The sequence below is a fragment of the Anolis carolinensis genome, chromosome 4 (assembly GCF_035594765.1).
Source record: "Anolis carolinensis isolate JA03-04 chromosome 4, rAnoCar3.1.pri, whole genome shotgun sequence".
NCBI lineage: Eukaryota > Metazoa > Chordata > Lepidosauria > Squamata > Dactyloidae > Anolis > Anolis carolinensis.
Window position 1 is genome coordinate 139,543,079 of NC_085844.1, and position 22,468 is coordinate 139,565,546.

The window sequence follows — 22,468 nt, forward strand, 5'->3', positions numbered from 1 at the left end:
GGTGTTAGAGTACTAGATTTCAGAGAGATTTAATAAATAGAATCCCAGAAGAACTATGGACAGAAGTCCACAACATTGTTCAGGAGGCAGCAACAAAGTACGTCCCAAAGAAAAAGAAAACCAAGAAGGCAAGATGGTTGTCTGTTGAGACACTAGAAGTAGCCCAAGAAAGAAGGAAGGCGAAAGGAAACAGCGATAGGGGGAGATATGCCCAATTAAATGCACAATTCCATAGGCTAGCCAGAAGAGACAAGGAACTATTTTTGAACAAGCAATGCATGGAAGTGGAAGAAGACAACAGAATAGGAAGGACAAGAGACCTCTTCCAGAAAATCAGAAACATCAGAGGCAAATTTCAGGCAAAAATGGGTATGATCAAAAACAAAGATGGCAGGGACCTAACAGAAGCTGAAGAGATCAAGAAAAGATGGCGAGAATATACAGAAGATCTGTATAGGAAGGATAATAATATAGAGGATAGCTTTGACGGTGTGGTGAGTGAATTAAAACCAGACATCCTGAGGAGTGAGGTTGAATGGGCCTTAAGAAGCATTGCTAACAACAAGGCAGCAGGAGACGACAGGATCCCAGCTGAGCTGTTAAAAACCTTGGAAGGTGATGCTGTTAAGGTGATGCATGCCATATGCCAGCAAATATGGAAAACACAAGATTGGCCATCAGATTGGGAAAAAATCAATTTATATCCCCGTACCAAAAAAGGGGATATGTTCAAACTTCCGTACAGTGGCACTTATTTCCCATGCCAGTAAGGTAATGCTCAAGATCCTGCAAGGCAGACTCCAGCAATACATGGAGCGAGAGTTGCCAGATGTCCAAGCTGGGTTCAGAAAAGGCAGAGGAACGAGAGACCAAATTGCCAATATCCGCTGGATAATGGAGGAAGCCAGGGAGTTTCAGAAAAACATCTACTTCTGCTTTATTGACTATTTTAAAGCCTTCGACTGCGTGGATCATAATAAACTATGGCATGTTCTTGGTGGTATGGGGATACCAAGTCACCTTGTCTGTCTCCTGAGAAATCTGTATAAAGACCAAGTAGCCACAGTAAGAACAGACCACGGAACAACAGACTGGTTCAAGATTGGGAAAAGAGTGCGGCAGGGCTGCATACTTTCACCCTCCCTATTCAAATTGTACGCAGAACACATCATGCAACATGCAGGGCTTGAGGAATCCAAGGCCGGAGTTAAAATTGCTGGAAGAAACATTAACAACCTTAGGTATGCAGATGATACCACTCTGATGGCCGAAAGTGAGGAAGAGCTGAGGAGCTTTATCACCAAGGTGAAAGAAGAAAGTGCAAAAGCTGGATTGCAATTAAACGTCAAGAAAACCAAGATCATGGCAACTACACCTATTGAGAACTGGTAAATAGAAGGAGAAAACATGGAGGCAGTGTCGGACTTTATATTTCTAGGCACGAAAATCACTGCAGATGCAGACTGCAGCCAGGAAATCAGAAGACGTCTACTTCTTGGGAGGAGAGCAATGGCCAACCTTGACAAAATAGTGAAGAGCAGAGACATCACACTGGCGACGAAGGTCCGCATAGTCAAAGCAATGGTATTCCCCATAGTAACCTATGGATGCGAGAGCTGGACCATAAGGAAGGCTGAGCAAAGGAAGATAGACGCTTTTGAACTTTGGTGCTGGAGGAAAATCCTGAGAGTGCCTTGGACCGCAAGAAGATCCAACCAGTCCATCCTCCAGGAAATAATGCCCGGCTGCTCACTGGAGGGAAGGATATTAGAGGCAAAGCTGAAGTATTTTGGCCACATCATGAGGAGACAGAAAAGCTTGGAAAAGATCACGATGCTGGGGAAAATGGAAGGAAAAGGGAAGAGAGGACGACCAAGGGCAAGATGGATGGACAGTATCCTTGAAGTGACTGGCTTGACCTTGAAGGAACTGGGGGCGGTGACGGCTGACAGGGAGCTCTGGTGTGGACTGGTCCATGAGGTCACGAAGAGTCGGAGACGACTAAACGACTAAGCAGCAGCAGTTAGAGTACTCTTGACTTGTTGGGCTGTGATATGTCAGAAGTGTCAGAAGTGGCTAAAAACTTCAATTCTTCTTTGATAACCATAGTTCTCTTTCAAGTGTTATCTATACTCAGACTAGATCTTGGTGCTTGGATTGTGTAGTAAGATGATGAGTGGAGAGGGTTTCAATAATCCTGCTGTCACTAGACAGACAGATCACTGCATGAGGGATTTCAACTCAATTGACTCAGAACATTTACAAAAGTGGGGAAGCTATTGAAACAGTTTGTCCCAGTAGAATGAATCTGCATTATCTCCTGAAGATTCTAAAGTGTTTTCTTACTACCTTTGTGACAATTTTGTGGAAGCTCTCCTTGACCTCTGTAATGGAGAATTGGCCAAGGCAGTGGGCATGATTATTCCTGACTATTCCCTATTAAGGAATGGTGACAAACCATCCCCTGGGTTCTGTAGGTAGCTGGTGACAATGAAAGGAGTGAAACCAGCAACTAGAGTGATGCTGATAGAAGTCTCAAAGTGAGTCTAATGGAACACAGACAAGCCCTTATCTGAAAGCTCCATATCCATTCACAGGCAAAGCGAGAGAGCAAAATAAGTTTTTTCTGAGACCATTACATTAGCAAATTGCTTTTCAGCAAGGTTGTTTTGAGAAGTTGGGGTTCTTTTACAGTCTGGTCCATAAGAGAATTCAGTTCTCTTGACAGTCCATTGTGAAGAATCTCCCAATGTTTTGCAGATAAAATCTCTTATTCCTTTTTTATAGCTAATACCCAATGCTATATAATTGATCTAGATCAAGCAGCACCTGTTGATGCAGTAGTGCTAGATTATTTTCCGTTTATGCAGTTTGAGGATGTTGAAATAATCTCTGGGGAGGTGTGAGCCACAGTTTGTGTTCTAGAAGATCCTTACTTCTCCTGTCTCATTAAACAGTTCTGAGGAGGGCTGGCTAATTGATAAAGAAATTATCAGTAGCTCCCTACTGCAAGGCAGGTTCTCTACATTTCTGAAGGCGGCTGTTGTAAGATTGGGTTTTGCTGGACCTCTTAGTGATTTTCAGTATCATTGACCACAATATCTTTCTTGGCCACATTGGTAGAATGGGACTTGAAAGTACTGTTGTACAGTGACTCTATTCTTTTCTTGCTGAGGGGAATGCTGGTTGATTTCTTGATATAAGTCTCTGAAGTCCCTCAGAGTTCCCCCCCCCCCTCTATATTATGCAGTGTATACATAAAACCACCAGAAGAGGTTGTCTTGATATTTGCGGCCATTTACCACTGGTATATGGATGGCACCAAGTTCTATTTCTCTTTCCACCTAACTCCAAGGAAAAGGTTTCTGTTCTGAACCAGCACCTGTCATCAGTAATGGATGAGCAAATAAATTGAAACTTACCCAGACATGACAAGTGTCCCTCATCACGCAAAAATCAGATTAGGGAATAGGATGGGTTCACAGTTCGGTATTCTCATCAAATACTGAGTCTGTATACTTAAGATTCTGTAGAGACCAGGAGTATATTTGCACATTTGAACTAATGTGCCAGATGTGCCTGTCCTGAGAAATTTCCAATCTAGACAAGCATTAGTTATATCCCATTTGAACGGCTGTAACACACTCAATATGGAGCTGCTTTTGAAAAGTGCTCTGAAATTTCAGTTAATCCAAGGACTACTTTCTGAGACAAGTTACAGTGAGCAGGTGACTCCTTTGTAACACCAGCTACTGGTCCATTTCTATTTTATTTTTTATCTATGTTTATTTTAAAATTTGCACTCTATGGGTAGTTTAATTCAATTTTAACAACAACATTTTGCTTTTGTCATATCTATATTAATTTTTCTGGAAGTTGCCAAGTCCCTGGTGAGGTATTGATAAATATATAACAAAAACCACAACACTTCTCTACTTTAGTGTGATTCTAGAGCAACTTGCAAACTGCTAAATAAAGAGTTCTGGCTGTTTTATAACAACGTAAGTTTGCTTCAGTTTAAAAATGTGACTAGGTATAGTGACTATTTGGAATTCCAACACATATGCAATGAGGAAACTGAATACTCATTTATCATATTTAGTGCCTCTTGGCCAATTTACTTCTTTTTCCAAATGATGACAGCAGGGCAGTGCTTGAATATACATAAGTAACATTTCTACATCTTGTTTCCATTGACTGATCTTATTTAACTCTTGAATAGACATTTGGGGGAAAGTTTGGGGATGAATGAGAAGAAACGAGCTGAAATGTAATGTAGACACAAAACCAGCCAGAATATTTTGGAGAGAGGTATTCAACTAGTTTAACCAAACAAGAAAAACTCTATTCCCTTTGAAAGGGCAAGTTCATAACTTGAGTGTCCTCTAGATGTGACACAATCTGGGGAAGCACAGACTGTAGTGGTGTATATGAGTACCTCTTAGTAAGATGCTGTACTTGTTGCCATAGAGCCTGTTTTTAGATCTCAAGGTTTGAAATTTTCTTGCTCTGTTTGTTTCTTGTGTGTGATGCCGACACGCGGTAATGTTTCATGCTTGTTTTAATTTTGTCTGCTATTTGAGAAATTGTTTTAATTTTGAAAAGCTCATAAATCTTTTAAAGAAATTATGAAAATATTTTTTCAAGCTTAAACTAAGGAAACAAATCCTGCCAGCATCTATCTACTTTATGTGGTTTGACAGCGTGAGGATAATTTCTCATCCTAGTTAGCAGAAAGGCAGAGGGTGTCCCATGCATTAAAATGAATATCTTGATAGGAGGATTTATTGAAACACCTGTCTAAATCACCTGTCTAAAGGGAGAGTTCTTTAAATCTGTGAGGGGTAACCTAGAGTATATGGACCTAATTTTCTGTGGTGTCATTTACCTCTCAAGAAATCTGTAAGTCTACCTTTGATATTCCCTTCTGGGAAACATTTTCTAATCTATCTATTGGCATAGGAGAAAAAGGGTGAATAGAGAAGGAATACGAAGGCACAAGAAAGAAGAAAATGTACGATGTACGATCATGGAATGTCACCCACATTTAGCTCTGGGTTTACTCACCATTTGCTACATCCCACAGCCTCTGTTAATGAAAGTTTCCCATTCTGCTCACACACATAATAAATCTACAATGTCCTGTTAACACTAAGTATCTGTGTTCATAGAATCATAGAATAGTAGAGTTGGAAGAGACCTCATGGGCCATCCAGTCCAACCCCCTGCCAAGAAGCAGGAAATCGCATTCATAGCACCCCCGACAGATGGCCATCCAGCCTCTGCTTAAAAGCCTCCAAAGAAGGAGCCTCTACCACAGTCCGGGGGAGAGAGTTCCACTGCCGAACAGCTCTCACAGTGAGGAAGTTCTTCCTGATGTTCAGGTGGAATCTCCTTTCCTGTAGTTTGAAGCCATTGTTCCGTGTCCTAGTCTGCAGGGCAGCAGAAAATAAGCTTGCTCCCTCCTCCCTATGACTTCCCTTCACGTATTTGTACATGGCTATCATGTCTCCTCTCAGCCTTCTCTTCTGCAGGCGAAACATGCCCAGTTCTTTAAGCCTGTCCTCATAGGGCTTGTTCTCCAGACCTTTGATCATTTTAGTTGCCCTCCTCTGGACGCTTTCCAGCTTGTCAACATCTCCCTTCAACTGTGGTGCCCAGAATTGGACGCAGTATTCCAGGTGTGGTCTGACCAAGGCAGAATAGAGAGGGAGCATGACTTCCCTGGATCTAGACGCTATTCCCCTATTGATGCAGGCCAGAATCCCGTTGGCTTTCTTAGCAGCCGCATCACATTGCTGGCTCATGTTTAACTTGTTGTCCACAAGGACTCCAAGGTCTTTTTCACATGTACTGCTGTCAAGCCAGGTGTCCCCCATTCTGTATCTTTGATTTCCATTTTTTCTGCCGAAGTGAAGTATCTTGCATTTGTCCCTGTTGAACTTCATTTTGTTAGTTTCGGCCCATCTCTCTAGTCTGTCAAGATCGTTTTGAATTCTGCTCCTTTCTTCTGGAGTGTTGGCTATCCCTCCCAGTTTGGTGTCGTCTGCAAACTTGATGATTGTGCCTTCTAACCCTTCGTCTAAGTCATTAATAAAGATGTTGAACAGAACCGGGCCCAGGACGGAGCCCTGCAGCACTCCACTCGTGACTTCTTTCCAAGATGAAGACGACGCATTGGTGAGCACCCTTTGGGTTCGTTTGCTTAGCCAGTTACAGATCCACCTAACTGTAGTTTTGTCTAGCCCACATTTTACTAGTTTGTTTGCCAGAAGGTTGTGAGGGACTTTGTCGAAGGCCTTACTGAAATCCAGGTATGCTACATCCACAGCATTCCCTGTATCGACCCAACTCGTAACTCTGTCGAAAAAAGAGATCAGATTAGTCTGGCATGACTTGTTATTGGTAAATCCGTGTTGACTATTAGCAATGACTGCATCTGTTTCTAAGTGTTTGCAGACCACTTCCTTAATGATCTTTTCCAGAATCTTGCCTGGTATCGACGTGAGGCTGACCGGACGGTAATTGTTTGGGTCGTTCTTTTTTCCCTTCTTGAAGATAGGGACCACATTCGCCCTCCTCCAATCTGCTGGGACTTCTCCTGTTCTCCAAGAACTCTCAAATATGATCGGCAGTGGTTCTGAAATAACTTCCGCTGGTTCCTTCAGTACTCTTGGATGTAGTTGATCTGGCCCTGGCGACTTGAATTGGTTAAGAGTGGCCAGGTGTTCCTGGACAACTTGTTTCCCTATTTGGGGTTGGATTTCCCCCAATCCTTCGTCCATTTCATGTTGCTGAGGTTGAAGATGGCTTTCTTTTTGTGAGAAGACCGAGGCAAAGAAGGCATTAAGCAGTTCTGCCTTTTCCCTGTCCCCTGTCGCCATCACCCCATCTTCTCCTCGCAGAGGCCCTATCGCCTCCTTTTTCTTCCTTTTTCTACCAACGTAAGCAAAAAAGCCTTTTTTGTTGTTTTTAATGTCCCTGGCAAGCCTGAGCTCATTTTGCGCTTTAGCCTTGCGAACCTTTTCCCTACAGGAGTTGGCTATACGTTTGAATTCTTCTTTAGTGATTTCTCCCCTTTTCCACTTCTTGTGCATGTCACTTTTGAGTTTTAGCTCAGTTAGAAGTTCTTTAGACATCCATTCTGGCTTCTTCACATGTGCCATATTTTTTTTCTTTGTTGGCACTGTTTGCATTTGCGCCTTGAGTATTTCACTTTTAAAAAACTCCCATCCATCGTTAACTCCCTTGTCTTTTAATATTGGCGTTCATGGAATGCTGCTCAGTATTTCCTTCATTTTTTGGAAGTCAGCTCTCTTAAAGTCCAGAATGCGTGTTTGACTTGTCTTAGTTTCAGCCTTCCATTGTATCGCAAACTGCAGGAGCACATAGTCACTTGCCCCTAAGGATCCGACGACTTCTACTGTATTGATCAGGTCTTCCACATTTGTTAAGATTAGATCAAGAGTTGCTGATCCCCTTGTTGCCTCCTCTACCCTCTGGACCATAAAATTGTCTGCAAGGCAAGTGAGGAATTTGTTGGACTTTGTTTTTAAAGGTAAAGAGTCCAACAGACAGGTTTTTAAGGCTAAGAAAGAGTGGCAATCTAAGAAAAGAGTGCACACTCTCAGGGTTTTTAAAGGAAATCTTAGACAGGCCTTACCCAAACCAAGGAGCAAGCTGCCTCTCCTCACCTCTGCGTGAACTCTGGCTCAGAAAGCTTCAACAGGAAGCCAACACTTTGTTATTTAATAAATATATAATACAAAACCCTGTATTCAATAGAAAGAATATTGTATTTCTCTTGCTAGCAGTTCTGTGCGGGCTATACAATATCTTACATTCAAACATGTACAGTAGAGTCTCACTTATCCAAGCTAAACGGGCCGGCAGAAGCTTGGATAAGCGAATATCTTGGATAATAAGGAGGGATTAAGGAAAAACCTATTAAACATCAAATTAGGTTATGATTTTACAAATTAAGCACCAAAACATAATGTTATACAAGAAATTTGACAGAAAAAGTAGTTCAATACGCTGTAATGTTATGTTGTTATTACTGTATTTACGAATTTAGCACCAAAATATCATGATATATTGAAAACATTGACTACAAAAATGGCTTGGATTATCCAGAGGCTTGGATAAGTGAGACTCTACTGTATTCCAAACTTGGTTGCTTTTTATTTTTGAAAAGTAATAGGAAAAGGTGTGATTCAAAACAGCATTATTTTTTTCTCATATTTTTTGTTCTAAATCAGAAGATCCCAATCTTTGATCTTCCAAGGGTTTTGGACTTCAGGTCCCAGAACTTTTGACAGTTTGCCAAGCTGGCAGAGGTTTCTAAGAATTGGAGTGCAAAACATCTGGAGGACCAGAAGTTGGGAACCAGTGCTTTATATTACTCTTGCAAATACACAGATGCATACCTGTGGAGATTGGATATATGGCTTTGTATGTGCCGAACATCTGCATTCTAGAGACTTCCTTATAAACATCTATTATTTTAAAGGATGATGCAATTATTACAGACCAATGTATGTGTGTATCTAGTACAGAATACCTACTTTATTGTGAGCTCTTTGAAATAACTTTGACATACCTTACAGCCTGTGGGTCCCCAGATGTTTTGGCCTACAACTCCCAGAAATTCCGGCCAGTTTACCAGCTGTTAGGATTTCTGGGAGTTGAAGGCCAAAACATCTGGGGACCCACAGGTTGAGGACCACTGCCTTACAGGATAGAAAACAAAGAAGAAAGATTTTAAAAAACCCAAATTGCAAGGCTTTTAAAGCTCAAAGGTTATATTGGCCAGCATCCTACTTGTGACATACACAGATATGGCTGGGTATTATGTCTGCATGCGGGTTTTTTGAGATATTGTGAAAGGGGATGTTCCATGCCTCCTTTTACAGGATCACCACCTTAAGCAGTAAGAGCCAAAGCACAGCCACTCTTCACCCAGACGCATTCCAGCAGTTTTGATTACAGAGAGAGGAAGACATCGCTGCATTCTGAGCACAGATGCTATTCTTTCCTCCCTTTGTATTCAAAATCAGATGTAAAAAATGTTCATAGATAATCTGTGCCCAGAAAAATAGAGCTATGCTCAGAAGTCTTCCAGGTGTTATACTGCAGAGAAAGAGGAGCAGCCTCCATTGCTTCCCACAAGTACGCTGATCGAGACGTAAACTCTCCTAGTATTATGGAAGATCTTGAGCGGTGCATTGCATGATTACTTTTGCATCAATAGGAGGCTGGACTTAACAAGCTGAGGTTTACTAGCTAGAATAAGAGCTATTTAATCTCTTTTCCACCATTCTCTCTTCCCATATCATTTCTGTTTTCAGCATTTTGGCCTGTCACAAGTCCTTTGTTGGGAAAGGGGTAGAGAAGGGAATATGGAACTAAACAACTCTGTAGCTTGGTCTGAAATAATTAGACCTATTGACTATGAGCTTTCTGAAAAGCTGTCTTGTGCAGGAGGAAATTTGAATTACATCTCATGAATATGTTTCAGGTTGACTAAAGAATCAGTTTGTTTAAGAAGTTATTCTTCAATATTATTTTCTACATTTGAATTTGCCTTCCATTTTCTCTCTGCAGAGATATTATTTGCCTTTAATTACGAAACAGCAGAGTGTCAGGTCACAATGTTCTTGATTGTATTTCCTGGCTTTTAAATGTCAACATTAGCTGTTATCAAGTTTCATCTGTCTCCCCCCCCCCCCCCCCCCCGCCCCTTCAACTCATTTTAATTTACCTGTGCATTTTGGAAAGGCCTGTGCAGCACTCCTTCTTCAGAGAACTTTGTGTCAAATAGCTGGCTCAGCACACATAGTGATGATTAATTTGATCATGACACTGAAATAATGGTTGTGACCTTGCAAATCCTTTTTGGCAAGGACACACTCCTGAATCCAAATTCCTCAAATGGATGATGCTGTGGTTGAGAGTGTTGTTATTCCTCTCCAATCCTACTCCAGCAAGGGGCACTGTAACTATAGTGCCAAGACTCGATGGAGGAAATTTTATCTTTTACAGCACTCATATGTTTCTATCGCTTTGGTTGGATCAAGGTATATAGCTTTTATGAACTCTCTTTCATGAGATCATTACTGTCTATCCAGTATAGCCCATTTATCTCAAATATTTTGCTTTTATTTCTTTACCCTCAAAAAGCCTCTCCTAAGGGAACCCTAGCTGAAGACCTAAGATACAGTGCAGAGCTCTACAGGGAGAATGATCAGGTTACAAAAGACATTCATGAAAGTCAGAAGGCTGTTCTAATTCACTTTTCAAAATGCAGAAAGTCTTTGGAAGCACAACTGAAAGGCATCAATGTTTTGCCTTTCCTCATTCAGACAAACATGCATTGTTATTTTAAAGCCAGTATTTACAAATTAATATATACTAGCCTACAGTGGAAATATTTACAGTTTGTCTTAAATTCATGAATAATCTGTGTCAGAATATAATCTTTCAAGTATTAAATCTTCCACATCAGATAGAATGGAGGTCCTTTTTATTTTGGTCCTTTATCAGAGGACACTTAATAGAATAGTTAATTCCTTACATCATTGCCCCTTGTGAGTAAGATTATTTCACAGCAGCAAAGCAGCAACACAATATGCGTGTGACACACAAAAGATCAAAATGATTCCAGCTTGTTTGGCAGATTCAAAAGGGTCTGTGATGCTGGACCCACAGGAGCATTAATTTAGCAGCACAGAATGGTGACTGTGTTTGCATCAAGGTAGATCAAAAGCAGTCAGAAGCTTATAACATTTACATAGGAAGAGGTGGACAGCTATGGGAACCCAACTGTTGAATCCTGGCAATACGTATTAAAGCCAGGGAATAATGATAGAACAGTGGGAGTATGGAGCAAAAGTACTGGGTTTTCTTCTAATATATTTTAGAATGGAAATTACGGGCTTTTCTAAATCTCAGGTGTTTGTAGCAGACATTCAGGGCCATAATGTCGCAACTGTGAATGAATTTCCAAATACTTTTACGCTAGCAGAGCTGGCCTTCAGAAAAAAAAATCCTTTTTCCCCTTAAAGTTTGAGTAATTTATCTGGCATGTACTTTCTAAAACTATTTGCAATCTTAAGTTTATTGCATATATGTTATGTTTTAATATTTTTATAGCGAGTGCTTTTCCTGGGTTATGATTGCCTTTTTGGATAGAAATACCAGGATATTACATCATGTATTTATATGTATAACATGTATTTTAGCAGCAACATTATAGTTTTTAAAATTACAGATAATTCTAAAACTAATCTAGGAATGGAATAGGAAAATTGTATTGTAATTGTAAAGGTTAGCTAGTAAACATTCTTCAGGATTGTGTTGTCAAAGGCTTTCATGGCCAGAATCACTGGGTTGCTGTGGCCATACAGCTCAAAAAACTCACAGCAACCCATTCTTCAGGGTTTTTCTTTGGTTGAAAATCAAATACATTGTAAATATATAGGCATGATTTTTCAAAGTGTACAGTGGATCAGCAAAAGATAAAAAGTCAGCCTTCAAGCTGATTTGTTGCTCTTCAAGAATTAAGATTTGTTCTCAACTTCCAAGGGTTCTTATTCATAATTGTATTCAAGTATATGTGTAGTCTCAGGAACACTGAAGTAAATGTGTGTTTGCTAATCCATTTTTAAACATTTGTTTAGGTTTGAAAACGGAAGGAAAATAGTATCTACAATAAAATCCAAAGGTAAGTACATCATTGTAATGACTGAAGCAATTTGGACTGTCAGCTTCCATCTTTTATCATAATCTTTCTCATAGATCTGTAAAAATATAATAAGAGCCTCGTTTAATCAGACCAAAGATCCACTTAACTTAGTATCATATTTCTAATATGTTAGAGAGAGATGCTCCTGAGAAATCCCAAGCAAAACAAGAAACCTATTCCTTTTCAGCTTGATTTGCCCACAGCAGCAGGATTTCAGAGAAAGGACAGCCTGTTTGGCTACTGTCTGCTGTCTATAAAATAGATTGAGTGATTCTGGCTGGATCCACATTGACCCAATATACTGAGGCCAATCCAGCATGGCATACACCAGATTGGCGGATTGGTCAGACAGGCACTCCCCTGGCCACTGTAGAAATAAGGAGGGAGTGATGGTGATCTCTGGACATGATGTGGGTTCTGTCTGTTGGTCATTACTAACAGAGATGCCAGATGGGTAATGAAGGATCGGGAGGATGGTAAAGAAGGAATCACTCCCCCTTCTCTTTCCCAATCACCTCATTACCCTGACTGACATGACTGCAGACAATGGCCAACTGGTAAGACTCACGTTGCAGCTGAAAACTGTTAATACAGAGAACAGGTAGGAATGGTAAGTGCAGACCCATGTCCCTAGGTCTCCTGAACCCAGGAGACATGAGATGGTAGTTCCATTTTGGAACTGACTTAACTGGTTAGATGGCCCCAAATTCTGGGCCAGAATTCAGAGTATCCCCTAACTTTGGTTAACGCAGGGCAAGGCCATATTAAGGTAGCTTTATCTTGTATTACCCCAGATTAACTCTGTGTGACATTTGGCTACCACTGAGCTGATCCAGGACCATTCAAAATTAAATATGCCCCTTGTGATTTTATTGGGGGGGGGGGGGGAGAGCAGAAGTAATTGTCTTTGCTTTCTCCATAGGCAGTCAGGACTCCCTCCCATGTCTGCAGAGGCAGCGGGAGGGGGTGCCTGTCTGACATCCCAAGGCCAATCTGGAATATGCCCCAGGATAGTGAGTCAATGTAGATTGCCCTGTATCTTGTAGTTAGACTTCTGAACTTCTGCATATATCCAGTTATTATCATGGCCAGCAGTTTGTCTGGCCTGGCTTGGCTGCTGTTGCGTGCTTTGAAGGGGTCATGTTGACTTTCTTCCTGAGGAGTTCATCACAAACTTCTGTGATGATCTGTACAGGTTTGATTAAATGAGCAGCAGCTGAGATCGCTGGAGAAATAAGGAGTCTGTGAGATAGCTCTTTGGTAGCCTGTCATACTTCGCCACTCCTGTCTTGGATCTCAGCTTTTATCCCTGAGTTAGAACTCTGGACCCTAATCTTTTTTTCCTGTAATCCTATTTTGGAATCTGTCAATCCTGAACTTTGTCTTAGAACTTTTTATGTTCTGAACCCTGGAATCTGAATCTTGGACTACCTTCCTGGCTTTGACATGGATTTGGACTTTTATTTTGACTCCTGATTTTCTAGCTAACTACGGTTTATACTTGTGAATTTTGGAATGAAATCCTAAATAAACTCTTGGTATCTGACTTATGGGCTGCAAACCAGGCTACTATTTCTTCTTCCTCCTGAACTGGCTTTGTTGTAGTGTCTGCATTAATTGGACTTTTGATCTTGCTTTGTGTTACCCTAGCTGTGTGCTGTATTTCTGTTTTGTTTGTCAGATCTTTGAAAAATTCAAGGTTTCAGTACTCTATTTAGGTAAATCTGGTCTTGGCTCATCCTGTATTCCTTTAAGTAAAACTCTACTCTGGTTAATGGGTGAGAGCCGGTCTGGTTAAAGGGTGATAGTTACTCAAATTAAAGAATGATGAGGCGAAATAACAGTTAGGTGGATAGTTGCTGAATGGAAAGACACACATGAGTTGGTGAGAGGATTACAATCAGATGATGATTCATTTTCAATCTCTTGTATGCTTTCTAATTGCAGTATTAAAAACCATGAATATTCTAAACAGATATATTTTATCTAAGAGATTAATGTTTTGTCTCTCTTCTCTTTATCCCGTTTTCTTAATCCAGCCTTCTGGGGTGAGTCTGATGACAGCAACTCTGAAATTGAAGCAGCTCTACGCCCTCAAGTGCATTGCTCACATAATGATGAATTTGATGACTTCTATGATTAAGAGCCAAAAGTGTATACATGCATATACTAAAAACCTTCAGGTAGTTTTTCCTACACCCAGGAAGCATATGACAGGACACACATAGTTTGAGCACTTTTTCCTGTTGGCCATATTTTTACTTCAGATGCCGCAGTGTGCTTTTCCTTCCTGCTGGGTACTGAATGTATATCTGCAGATGAGTATATCTCCAAGAACGAAGACTTTGCCCTTTCAAATATGTGCTTGAAATCCATAGTGATTTTGGAGTGAGGAACTGAAAATACAGTGTGCCCTCAAGTTAAGTATGCCCCCTTACACTTTTCTCTACTCCTGATTGTCCCCGCCCCCCAGGCTCCATTTTCATGTCCTTAAAAGGGCCATTAGGCTGTGGGTAAATATGTTTACACATCATATATGGCCTTGAATTCCTCTATGCACAAAGATATGCTGTTATTGACACCATTATAGATTTAGTTATTGTACCTTGAGAAATAAAGGGTTTAAGCCCCATACTCCCAATAGAAATCCACCTAAGACTCCCCTCCCCAACCAGGTATTATTTGAATTGAAAGTGCAGCTTGCATTTCATGGATGCGCCTTTTCTCTACATAGGGTTGGAGGGTTTGCATGAGTTTCACAGAAAAGCAAGAAGTTAAAATCTTCTTTGTTCAGTTAGGCTTATGCTCACCTTCAGTGGCTGCCAATAACTGAAAATTCATACAAGTAGTAATGGTCATACCTAAACCTAAGCAACCATTGTACAGAAAAGGGTTTTTTAAAGATATAGGTGCCCCAGCTAACAAATTTGTTGTCATGCCTCCTAAAAAAATGTAGCATGGGTAATTTGAGAAAAAATCGTATTACAGGCAAGAAGCATTTGTTGCAGGAAAAAAGCTACATTAAAAATACTGAAATGTTTCAGAGTTATGTTCTGGAAAGCTTATACCACAATAAATGTTTCATTCCTTAATATATCTCATCTTTGTTTATATTTGTTGATTTACAACGGTATCTTTCAATATTCAAGATTTACATATTTACAAAATTTGGATAAAGCAAGGCTGATGTTTAGAGTGCACAGCAGTAAGTACATGCTGTCAGGAGAGATGCAAGAAGTTTCAGGAGGAGCAATGGAAGCTGAAGTGCCCCATGACGCAAGCATTGTCGGGGATCCTGTCCCTCTGGGGAGCATGTGACCTACCTGTTTCCACCTGACATGCCAGTATGAGTTTACAATACTATATTGATTTCCTTGTGCACAAGTCTTTCCAGAGTTTATGCATCAGATCGACTTGCAAGACCTAAGAATGCTTGTGTCATGCCTCCACTGCTTCCCTGGGATGTTTCTCAGTCTGGCTGCACTAAATATCAGGGGGTTTGGGGTTTTTTAAAAAAAATGCTATTTCTGCATTTTTAGTTTGCAATTAGTTGAATTCACAGATCTTGAGGGCCCACTGCAATGTTATTTGTACTATTACCTGTAAATCGTAATTTCCATATATTGCTGAATGTAATGACAAAATCAGCAATGGTAAAAAAGTAACAATGAAAAAAGCACATTGGAATTAAGTGATAATGAAGTACATGTGAAATAAAAGTTGAAAAAACAAATGAGCCGTGTTTGTGTGTGTGTGTATAGATAGATAGATAGATAGATAGATAGATAGATAGATAGATAGATAGACAGACAGACAGACAGACAGACAGACAGACACAGTACATGTTAACTGGTATTCTGAATAATATTTTTGTAGTTATACATTAAAAATCTAATGAAATACTCTACAAATGTTTTAGAGTCATTTTGGTGTTTCCCACGGTGGTTCACATCCCTTAGTGACACCATAGATTCTTCTACTCTTAATGCTGAGATTGATCAAACTGTTTTATTGATGAAATTGTGGAACCGATACAGCAGCAGCTGGCATTCCCCCAAGGTCTTCACATTTTCTGTTATATTGGCTTTACACTGTTACTTATTTAAATATTTATATCACACACTGTAACCAAAGGTTGCAGGATAGTGTACAATGACATTATTTTTCAACACTGACATGAAAACAGTAAAATAATTTGCATTTTAAAACAGTCAACTGTACAATTGACTATCAATAATTTAAAACAGTTAACGATTTAAAACATATTAAAATAATGTACATATACATTGGATAAAAATCATTAGAATTTGCAAACACTTTAAACCTTGTTTCAAGTTGGGTCTGAAATGAAGCCAAAGCTGGTGCCAATTGGGCCTCCAATGGAAGGATATACTACGATCAGGGAGCCTAATAGAGAATTTCCTCCATTGGTGGACATCAGTCTTTGGGGATGTATGTATATGATAGGTTTTCACTATTGTTTCCATGCCAAAAGCACTGACTCTTCCCCATAATTTAAAACTGCTTGGAAAGTAAAAGTATCACTAGTCCTCTTTGATACTTTGGGGTATTATAGCAGGACACATTTCCTTCTGCTAGGTTTGTGAATTCAAGATAAGTTATTAAATTGTATATGTGGTATATTTTTAAAACTTCTTCTGAAAAAAGAATAAATGACGATGTCTCTTTAAAAAAAAAACTCCTGTCTTCCCGCTTCTTTTTATTCCTTTATTCGATTTGTCATTGATCCCCTCCTTTAGGCTTCACATCAGTCTACCATTTGTCAAAATATATGATCCTGAGCTATTCTTTTCCATTTCTGGCCGAATAGCTTAAATTCGGATATTTCGACTTTGGTATTTTAGCAATTAAATTTTACGGCAATGTTGTTTGGGTTGCTAGCCCCTGTGACCCTATAGCCCAGGCATGGACAAACTTCGGCCCTCCAGGTGTTTTGGACTTCAACTCCCACAATTCCTAACAGCCTACCAACCGGAGGGCCGAGGTTTGCCCATACCTGCTATAGCCACTTGTATTTCCATCAGTTCCGGGGCTCAATCCTAACTGCCGATGGACAAAACACGATGGAGCTGTGTATTCCTGGCTGCCCCTTCTTCATTGTGGCCGCACTACTTAAGCTGTTTTAAAACATCCCCAAATGCATCTACATCGTAGAACAGGCATGGGAAAACTTCGACCTCTGGTTGTTTTGGACTTCCAACTTCCAGAAATCCCAGCCATCTTACCGGCTGTTAGGAATGGTGGGAGCTGAAGTCCAAAATACCTGAAGGGCCGAAGTTTGCCCATGCCATGTGTATATTGATCTGCTACACCTTCTCTGGCAAATAATATCCAGCTTGTGCTGGATGACTCATATACTTGCATATCACAGTAAGAATTACCTCATTGGGTTGTTGTAGGTTTTCTGGGCTGTATGGCCATGTTCAAGAAGAATTCTCTCCTGACGTTTCACTCACATCTATGGCAGGCATCCTCAGAGGTTGTGAGGATGCCTGCCATAGATGTAGGTGAAGCGTCAGGAGAGAATACTTCTGGAACATGGCCATACAGCCCGGAAAACATACAACCACCCTGTGATCCCGGCCATGAAAGCCTTTGACAACACAATTCCCTCACTTTCCAGTATGCCAGCCCTTCTGACCATAGGTGGAAAACTGCCATAGCTAGTTTCCCATTGCAGGCCATGCCCCCAATTAAAGGTTTTGTTTTTTAAAAATTTTAGAAATAACTTTGAATGCTCTTGCTGAGCATTTATGCCATGGGAGAGGCTGGCCATTTTATCCAAAGAGCAACTTTTTTAAAAAAAGAAAGGAATATTTTTGGCAGTTTCCTGGAAAATATAGTCTTGGGGAATCAGTTTGCCCATGCCTGCCTTGGCTCAATGCTATGGAATGATGGGAACTGTAGTTTGGGGAGGCTCCAGTACTTTTGGCAGACAGGACAGTAAATAAAGAACAACACTTAAAAAATGGGAATTCCAGACAAGAAACAACCATCTCCCAACCAAGGATTCCTCCAGGCAGGAAGCAGCCAAACTTCGAAGCTGCAAGGCTTTTCAATGCTAACCAAGGTGATCAATTGCAACATTCACACTTGCCTCAAACAGACGAGTTATTTCTCCCTCTCTGGACCTTCCACAGATATATAAACCCCACTGGTCTAGTTTCCAACAGACCTCACAAGCTCTGAGGATGCCAGCCATAGATGTGGGCGAAAAGTCAGGTGAGAATGCTTCCTAAACTTGTCCATAGTCTGGAAAACTCACAGCAACCCAAGGCTAAATGCCTTGTGAAACGACCATGATTCCATAGCATTGGGTCTGAGTAGTTAAAGTGGAGTCGAGCTGTATTATTTCTGCAGAGTTGATCTACTCGTTTCTCCCTCTAAGCTCATACTTTCCGTTGCCGAATTCACAGCAAAACAAGTACCTTGCACTCCAAAGCCTGCCCATATTTTGATAAGTACAGTAGAGTCTCACTTATCCAACATAAACGGGCCGGCAGAACGTTGGATAAGTGAATATGTTGGATAATAAGGAGGGAATAAGGAAAAGCCTATTAAACATCAAATTAGGTTATGTTTTTACAAATTAAGCACCAAAATATCATGTTATACAACAAATTTGACAAATCGTAGTTCAATGCGCAGTAATGCTATGTAGTAATTACTGTATTTACGAATTTAGCACCAAAATATCACAATACTGACTACAGAAACATTTACTACTAAAAGGCCGACTACGTTGGATAATCCAGAATGTTGGATAAGTAAGATTCTACTGTAATAGCATTTCCGGTATTCTGCTCCGCTCCCTCATTCAAACTCCGCCTTTTGCTTGCCTGCTCATAAAGACTCCTTTCCCGCGCGTGCGTACTACTCGAGGGGAGAGGGCGGAGCGCCGTAATGATGTCACTGACCACGTGAGACTCAGAGCACGGCGCCCAGGTTCGACGTACGGATGTACGTACGGCATCTGTTTTTCCCTCCACCATCAAGCTAGCCGTGACCCAGTGACCCGGAAATCATCGCCGTTGCCGTCGCCGCGGGTTAGCTATCTGAAAGCTCGGTGGACCCGAGCAGCGGAGGCGGCCAATGGGAGTCCCTGCCTTTTTCCGGTGGCTGAGCCGCAAGTACCCATCTATCATCGTGTCCTGCACCGAAGAGAAGGTGAGGCCGCCGCAGGGGCGGGGAAGGCCTCCCATGCTTCGTTTGAAGGGGCGCCTAGTTGAGGAGGAAAGGCCTGCCGCTCTCGCGAGGTTTCCCTCGGGGGCCTTGGGAGTCTCAGGTGGATCCTGAGCCGCTTCTCAACCCACGTGCGGCCTTAATAGAGTCTCCTGTCTAACCCCGTATTTTGGCTCTTTACTGCGCTCTTTACAGCTTCCCTCCATTTTTGTCTTGTCTATACAAGGCATTGGCAAACTTGGCTAGGCTGTTAGGAATTGTGGGAGTTGCAGTCCAAAACACCCGGAGGATCCAAGTTTGCCCATGCCTAGTCTATACTGTTTCAGGTGCACTGTCTTCTCTGAGCCCTTATGTCCAGTGGGGAGGTGTTATTATCCCCCTGTTTCACAAAGGATAGGAGGGAGAGTGGTTTATCACATTTTGAAATTTACCCCTCATAGGACACTTCAGTCTCTTAAGTATGGAGAGGCATTGAACTCATCACATAAGTTAAACTACTTCTGGCTGTCATGCATAGCTCTCCCTGGTTGAAAACAGGCAGAAGTGTCCTGAAAGGAGGGAACTCCAGCAATCGACCTCGAGAAATTCCCCCCTCCTAGGACACTTCAGCCTCTTTTTAAGCATGGATAGGTAGGGAGCATATTCCATGTTCCAGGGTTGAAAAGAAGCTCTTTTTTCCCCATGTCAGGAGCGACTTGAGAAATTGCAAGTTGCTTCTGGTGTAAGAGAATTGGCCTTGTGCAAGGACATTAACCAGGGGACGCCCGGATGTTTTCACCATCCTTGTGGGAGGCTTCTTTCATGTCCCCGCATGGAGCTGGAGCTGATAGAGGGAGCTCATTCACGCTCTCCCCGGCTTGTATTCGAACCGGCAACCTTCAGATCAGCAACCCAACCTTCAAGTCATCAGTCCTGTCGGCACAAGGGTTTACCCACTACGCCACCGAGGGGTGAAGTGTCCTGAAAGGATGAGTGAGAAGTGGAGTGCTGTGCCAGATTCTGTTCAGCATCTTTACTAATGACTTAGAAGGCTAGAAGGCATGATCATTAAGTTTGTGGATGACACCAAATTGGGAGGGATAGCCAATACTCCAGAAGACAGGAGCAGAATCCAAAACAATCTTAACAGATTATAGAGATGGGCCAAAACTAACAAAATGAAGTTCAACAGGGACAAATGCAAGATATTCCACTTAGGCAGAAAAAATGAAATGCAGAGATACAGAATGGGGGACGACTGGCTCAACAGCAGTATGTATGAAAAGGATCTTGGAGTCCTCCTGGACAACAAGTTAAACATGAGCCAACAATGTCATGCAGCGGCTAAAAAAAAGCCAATGGGATTTTAGCCTGTATAAATAGGAGTATAGTGCCTAGATCCAGGGAAGTCATGCTACACCTCTATTCTGCCTTGGTCTGGAATACTGTGTCTAATTCTGGGCACTGTAATTTAAGGGAGATGTTGACAAACTGGAAAGTGTCCAGAGGAGGGCGACTAAAATGATCAAGGGTCTGGAGAACAAGCCCTATGAGGAGCGGCTTAAAGAACTGAACATGTTTAGCCTGCTGAGAGGAGACACAATGGCCATGTATAAATATGTGAGAGGAAGTCATACGAAGGAGTGAGCAAGCTTGTTTTCTTCTGCCCTGGAGACTAGGAAAGGAGATTCCACCTGAACATTAGGAAGAACTTTCTAACTGTGAGAGCTATTCAGCAGTGGAACTCTCTGCCCTGGAGTGTGGTGGAGGCTCCTTCTTTGGATGGCCATCTGTCGAGGGTGCTTTGAATGCGATTTTCCTGCTTTCTTGGCAGGGGGGTGGACTGGATGGCGCACGAGGTCTCTTCCAACTCTATGATTCTAAAGCAGTGGTTTTTACTTTGATCTCTGTCTCTTGTATCCCCTGGGGTTCCGTGCAGATCAATAGGGTCCCATAGAAAGCAATGGTTTTAACCTGGCTCTCTTGTATCCTCAGGGGTTCCATGGAAAGCAATGGTTTTAATCTGTCTTTCTGTCTCTTGTATTCTCTGGGGTTCCATGCAGATGAATAGGGTCCCATTGAAAGCAATGGTATGTTGCCGAAGGCTTTCATGGCCGGGATCACAGGGTTGTTGTATGTGTATGGCTGTATGGCCATGTTCTAGAAGTATTTTCTCCTGACATTTCACCCACATCTATGGCAGGCATCGAGGTTGTGAGGTATGGAAAAACTAAGCAAGGAATGTTTATATATATCTGTGGGAAGTCCAGGGTGAGGGAAGAACTCTTGTCAGTTGAAGGCCAGTGTAAATATTCCAGTTAATCACCCTAATTTGCATTGAATGGCTACATCTACTAGCTACTTTCTGCCTGGGGGCATTCTTTGTTAACTGCCCCTAGTTCCCATGTCTCAGAGTGTTGCTTCTTATTTACTGTTCTGATTTTTGAGTTTTTTAATATTGGTAGCCAGATCTTGTTCATTTTCATGGTTTCCTCCTTTCTGTTGAAGTTGTCCACATGTTTGTGAATTTCAGTGGCTTCTCTGTGTAGTCTGACATGATAGTTGTTGGAGTGGTCAAGCATTTCTGTGTTCTCAAATAATATACTGTGTCCAGGTTGGTTCATCAGGTGCTTTGCTATGACTGATTTCTCTGGTTGAATTAGTCTGCAATGCCTTTCATGTTCTTTGACTGGTGTTTGGGCGCTGCGTTTGGTGGTCCCTTGTCCACAGCTGCATGGTATACGGTAGACTCCTGCAGAGGTGAGAGGATCCCTCTTGTCCTTCGCAGAGCCTAGCATTTGTTGGATTTTCTTTGTGGGTCTGTAGATGGTTTGTAGGTTGTGCTTCTTCATCAGTTTGCCTATTCAGTCAGTGGTTCCCTTGATGTATGGTAAGAACACCTTTCCTCTGGGTGGATCTTTGTCTTGACTCTCATGGCTTGTTCTTGGCCTTGCAGCTCTTCTGATGTCTGTGGTGGAGTATCCATTGGCCTGTAGAGCCCAGTTTAGGTGGTTTAGTTCACCTTGGAGGAGGTGAGGTTCACAGATTCTTTGTGCACGGTCTGTCAGGGCTTTGATTGTGCTTTTTTGACTTGGGTGATGGTTGGAGTTTTTATGAAGGTATCTATCTGTGTGTGTAGGTTTTCTGTAAACTGTGTGGCCCAATTGTTGATTGGGTTTGTGGATGACCAGAACATCTAGAAATGGCAGTTTTCCTTCCTTTTCCTTTTACATGGTGAATTGGGTGTTTGGGTGGATGCTGTTAAAGTGGTCCAGGAACTTCTTTTAGGGCTGTCCTACACAATGTCACTTTCCCATATCTTAGGTCTGAAACTTACGAGTCTCTATCCTTCACTGCTACCACAAATAAAGTGGTGCATGCTAAATCAATACTGGCCAGATGGACAGAAACATGCCCCCTTCCCTTGTCATGTGCAAGTGATGTTTTGTTTGCATGAGAGCTTTGCTTTACTCATGTGCCCTTCATAATGCAAGAGGGTGGAGAATTTATAGGAAACAGAGAAGAGAGTAGGATTTGTGA

General features: G+C 41.6%; 2 protein-coding genes across 9 annotated transcripts in view; both read left to right on the plus strand.

Annotated features, from left to right (window-relative positions):
• Positions 1-15,479, plus strand: part of kiz (kizuna centrosomal protein) — a 128,548-nt gene extending 113,069 nt beyond the window's left edge. For all 8 annotated transcript variants that reach the window (XM_062977920.1, XM_062977921.1, XM_008109097.3 and 5 more), the window contains 2 exons: positions 11,682-11,725; positions 13,786-15,479. In XM_062977920.1, the coding sequence (XP_062833990.1) occupies positions 11,682-11,725; positions 13,786-13,889 (148 nt within the window). In that variant the 3' untranslated portion in view covers positions 13,890-15,479. The remainder of the gene's footprint in view (positions 1-11,681; positions 11,726-13,785) is intronic.
• Positions 15,480-18,699: 3,220 nt separating this feature from the next.
• xrn2 (5'-3' exoribonuclease 2) overlaps positions 18,700-22,468 on the plus strand; it is a 75,594-nt gene continuing 71,825 nt past the window's right edge. Inside the window, exon 1 of the mRNA XM_003220068.4 lies at positions 18,700-18,934. Coding sequence (XP_003220116.1) covers positions 18,860-18,934 — 75 coding nt within the window. The 5' untranslated portion in view covers positions 18,700-18,859. The remainder of the gene's footprint in view (positions 18,935-22,468) is intronic.